This window comes from Sinocyclocheilus grahami, unplaced genomic scaffold (assembly GCF_001515645.1).
Source record: "Sinocyclocheilus grahami isolate Dianchi unplaced genomic scaffold, SAMN03320097.WGS_v1.1 scaffold236.1, whole genome shotgun sequence".
Lineage (NCBI taxonomy): Eukaryota > Metazoa > Chordata > Actinopteri > Cypriniformes > Cyprinidae > Sinocyclocheilus > Sinocyclocheilus grahami.
This window is the reverse complement of record NW_015505415.1, coordinates 1,070,393-1,075,504: the sequence shown is the minus strand read 5'-3', so window position 1 is coordinate 1,075,504 and position 5,112 is coordinate 1,070,393. Positions and strand designations below refer to the sequence as shown.

Genomic DNA, 5,112 nt, shown 5'->3' with positions numbered 1-5,112 from the left:
TGTGTGTGTGTGTGTGTGTGTGTGTGTGTTTTCACCTGTGTGTGTGTGTGTGTGTGTGTGTTTTCACCTGTCAGCTTGTGTTTGTTTTATTCAAAGCGCATCCAGAATGCTGGAGTGATCTGGTCTTCTTCACTGTCTCGTGTCTGCAGGAACCGCAGCGCAGCAGCTGGATGCATCCTTCAACACCAGCGCCGCTCTGGAGATCTTTGAGATGGATTTCGCTGATACATCCATGGACATGAAGCTCAGAGGAACTCTGCCCACTTCCAACAGGTCAGTTATTCACATACAGGTGAGGAAATTATATGTTATACAGTAAACCATTTAAAAGTTTGGGGATTTTATAATGTTTTTGAGTCTGCTCTGCTCACAAAGGCTGCATTAATTTGACCAAAAATACTATAAAATTGTAAAATATTATTTAAATTTAAAACATTGTTTTCTATGTGAATATCTGTTAAGGTGTAATTTATTTCTGTGATACGCTGCTGCATTACTCCAGTCTTTTCAGTGTCACATGATCTTCAGAAATCAGTATAATATGCTGATCTGCTGCTCAAGAAACATTTCTGATTATTATCAATGTTGAAAACAGTCATGCTGCACAATATTTTTGTGGAAACCGTGATGCATTTTATTTTTCAGGATTCACAGATGAATAGAAAGTTCAAAAGAACAGCATTTACTTGAAATAGAAAACGTTTGTAGCATTGTACATTTACATTTATTCATTTAGCAGACGCTTTTATCTAAAGTGACTTACATTTGCGATTCATCATAAAGAGGCAAATAAACACAGGAAGTGCTCGTGATACAAAGTTTCAGACATTGTACATTGGAAGTTCTATATGCATCCTTGATGAATTAAAGTATTAATCTTACTGAATCTTAAAAACTGAAAATTAAACTGAAAATGCAAAACAACCTTCCATCCTAGCATTGTGGCCATGACTTTTGCACAGAAAAGCACGTCTCACATTCTCTTCAGAATATATAGTGTAGTCAGTGCGCTCATCTGAAGGTGTGAGGTATTTCTGATTGTCTAGATGATGACTGGGTGTGTTTGGATGTTTATTACGATCTCTCTCCACACTGAACTGTACAGAAAACATTCAAAAACTTCCTCTGAGTTTTGACATGAAGTGGTGGAGTTACAGCAGCAGTTTGTTGACGTCTCTTCCTTGAAAGTGAATGTAGTTTTATATTAATAGCATCTTCCCCCGGCGGCGATTGAATAGCAGAAATCTTTAGTTTAGAGAGGAGAATGAGGCAGACGCGTCGTCATCACCTCTGTGTGATCTAACACACACAAACACACCGGTTTAGGTGTAAGGTGATAGAAAATACGGTTTGTACAGTATAAAAACCATTACGCCTATGGAATGTCGTGTGTGTGTGTGTCAGGTTTCACAGTCTGATCTGGGTGGCGTTTGATATGGAGGTGAAGGGCTCGTCCGGTCGGCTCATCGGAGGCAGTGAGAGCGGAACCGTGAGCGTCTTCAGCCCCGACGCTATTCTCAGCGCGGGAGAGGACGCCGTGATCGGACAGTCCAACAAACACACGGGCCCCGTGCACACACTCGACTACAACCGCTTCCAGGTACAGCCCAGACTCTCGCTTCAGATCCGATCACATCCGCTGATGCTTTCACAAACACACATGTGTGTTTCCTCCGCATCAGAGTAACATCATCGCCTCCGGAGCCAGCGATTCAGAAATATACATCTGGGACTTGAACAACTTCAGTAATCCCATGACGCCGGGCGCAAAGTCACAGGTATGAATGTGTTTGTGTGGAACTTAGGCCTGGGCGATAAAACGGTATCGATATTTATCGACGGTACACCTTCTTCGATGACGATATAAAAAATGTTCGATATAGTACACGATATAGGCACGTGCTCTGAGTGACGCAGACAGCACACACAAACACAAACACATGCTGAGTGCTGTGCTGCCTGTGATGAGGAGATTGTGAATAAAGAATGAATATTAGTCGAGTTTAAAATAAACATTTGCATTTGACTGTTATGTGTGCATCAGTGGAGCACGAGATGTGGTGATGATGATGCAAGTGACGTTGTTGTATTTTAATGTTTTGTCAGTCTAGCCCACGAGACGCGCCGCTGCTGCGTTATTCATTCAAAATATTAGAGGAATATAGAAGCTCAATTTTTCAGTGTCACATGATCTTCAGAAATCAGTATAATATGCTGATCTGCTGCTCAAGAAACATTTCTGATTATTATCAATGTTGAAAACAGTCATGCTGCACAATATTTTTGTGGAAACCGTGATGCATTTTATTTTTCAGGATTCACAGATGAATAGAAAGTTCAAAAGAACAGCATTTACTTGAAATAGAAAACGTTTGTAGCATTGTACATTTACATTTATTCATTTAGCAGACGCTTTTATCTAAAGTGACTTACATTTGCGATTCATCATAAAGAGGCAAATAAACACAGGAAGTGCTCGTGATACAAAGTTTCAGACATTGTACATTGGAAGTTCTATATGCATCCTTGATGAATTAAAGTATTAATCTTACTGAATCTTAAAAACTGAAAATTAAACTGAAAATGCAAAACAACCTTCCATCCTAGCATTGTGGCCATGACTTTTGCACAGAAAAGCACGTCTCACATTCTCTTCAGAATATATAGTGTAGTCAGTGCGCTCATCTGAAGGTGTGAGGTATTTCTGATTGTCTAGATGATGACTGGGTGTGTTTGGATGTTTATTACGATCTCTCTCCACACTGAACTGTACAGAAAACATTCAAAAACTTCCTCTGAGTTTTGACATGAAGTGGTGGAGTTACAGCAGCAGTTTGTTGACGTCTCTTCCTTGAAAGTGAATGTAGTTTTATATTAATAGCATCTTCCCCCGGCGGCGATTGAATAGCAGAAATCTTTAGTTTAGAGAGGAGAATGAGGCAGACGCGTCGTCATCACCTCTGTGTGATCTAACACACACAAACACACCGGTTTAGGTGTAAGGTGATAGAAAATACGGTTTGTACAGTATAAAAACCATTACGCCTATGGAATGTCGTGTGTGTGTGTGTCAGGTTTCACAGTCTGATCTGGGTGGCGTTTGATATGGAGGTGAAGGGCTCGTCCGGTCGGCTCATCGGAGGCAGTGAGAGCGGAACCGTGAGCGTCTTCAGCCCCGACGCTATTCTCAGCGCGGGAGAGGACGCCGTGATCGGACAGTCCAACAAACACACGGGCCCCGTGCACACACTCGACTACAACCGCTTCCAGGTACAGCCCAGACTCTCGCTTCAGATCCGATCACATCCGCTGACGCTTTCACAAACACACATGTGTGTTTCCTCCGCATCAGAGTAACATCATCGCCTCCGGAGCCAGCGATTCAGAAATATACATCTGGGACTTGAACAACTTCAGTAATCCCATGACGCCGGGCGCAAAGTCACAGGTATGAATGTGTTTGTGTGGAACTTAGGCCTGGGCGATAAAACGGTATCGATATTTATCGACGGTACACCTTCTTCGATGACGATATAAAAAATGTTCGATATAGTACACGATATAGGCACGTGCTCTGAGTGACGCAGACAGCACACACAAACACAAACACATGCTGAGTGCTGTGCTGCCTGTGATGAGGAGATTGTGAATAAAGAATGAATATTAGTCGAGTTTAAAATAAACATTTGCATTTGACTGTTATGTGTGCATCAGTGGAGCACGAGATGTGGTGATGATGATGCAAGTGACGTTGTTGTATTTTAATGTTTTGTCAGTCTAGCCCACGAGATGCGCCGCTGCTGCGTTATTCATTCAAAATATTAGAGGAATATAGAAGCTCAATGCAAGAAGATCTTAATTAGGTTAAAACCGAAACCAAGCCATTCACACAGAACACATATTCAGCACATTTTTAGACGGACGGCTGTGGAGGAATTTTGGCCCACTCTTCTGTAAGGATGGTTTTCCTACGGTGGTTCAGGCTGTAGGATTGCCGAATGACTAAAGAAACGTTATCAGCACGATGGTATAAAACTGTACATTTCTAGTCTATTACCACCCACTGCCACTTATACCAACGACGGAAATAAGCGCAGTTAGAATAGCTACATATGTGGGAGAGCGTTGCTATTGTGTGACTATTGTATTGCAATAGGTAACACTTTAAGATGAACCTTGAATCAAGACTAGTTAGCACATAATTAATAATTGAAATGGTTTAATAACAATATTTTGTTATGGTTACACTTGAATTGGTTACAAAATAGATGAAGGATGGTAAAGCATAGTTAATTGTACCCAACATGTAAAATATTACCTGAGAGAAAGAGATAGAGAGAGGAAGAAAAAGAGGGAGAGAGGGCAGAGACCCAAGAAGAGAGCCAGCCAAGGAAAGAGACAGAGCAACAGTTACAGTCCTCTTTTATCCCTTCCTTGACCATGTGACTAAAAACCAAATGTGAGACATTCAAACTGACCAATCAGCAGATTATAACTTCACCCACTGGGCAAGAGGTGTGACAATTAGCAGACCCCCGGTGTATACACATGTTGGCCTACAGGCCTTGATCACTATCAGCACCTCTGTGCCTTCAGGAATTCCAAATGGCCCTTTTGTTACTGAAGATAGGTTTGGGACAGGAAAGCAAAAGTCTTTGATAATTTTTGACCTTACAATATTATAATGGGTGTCTAAAGGGGTATAGATAGATATGTGAGATTGTTATATATTAATATTATAATGAATGGCTAATTAGGCAGAGAGATGTATGAGGTCGTTAAATATTAAAATATATATATTTTAATATTACAGTGGATGGCTAAATGGGTATAGATAGATATATGAGATTGTTAAATTAATATATATATTTTAATATTATAAAGGATGGCTAAATGGGTATATATATATACTGTATGAGGTCACAAAATATTAAAATGAATATATTTTAATATTATTTTGTGTGGCTAAACGGGTGTGTGTCTGTCTGTCTGTGTGTGTGTGTCTGTCTGTCTGTGAGTGTGTCTGTGAGTGTGTCTGTGAGTGTGTCTGTGAGTGTGTGTCTGTGAGTGTGTGTCTGTGAGTGTGTGTCTGTGTGTGTGTGTGTCTGTGTG

The 5,112-nt window shown here is 40.7% G+C and overlaps 1 protein-coding gene across 1 annotated transcript in view; it reads left to right on the top strand.

Moving 5' to 3' along the window:
* Positions 1-5,112, top strand: part of LOC107597776 (protein transport protein Sec31A-like) — a 30,779-nt gene that overhangs the window by 1,418 nt on the left and 24,249 nt on the right. Inside the window, exons 3-5 of the mRNA XM_016288957.1 lie at positions 150-273; positions 1,405-1,600; positions 1,683-1,778. Of these exons, the coding sequence (XP_016144443.1) occupies positions 150-273; positions 1,405-1,600; positions 1,683-1,778 (416 nt within the window). The remainder of the gene's footprint in view (positions 1-149; positions 274-1,404; positions 1,601-1,682; positions 1,779-5,112) is intronic.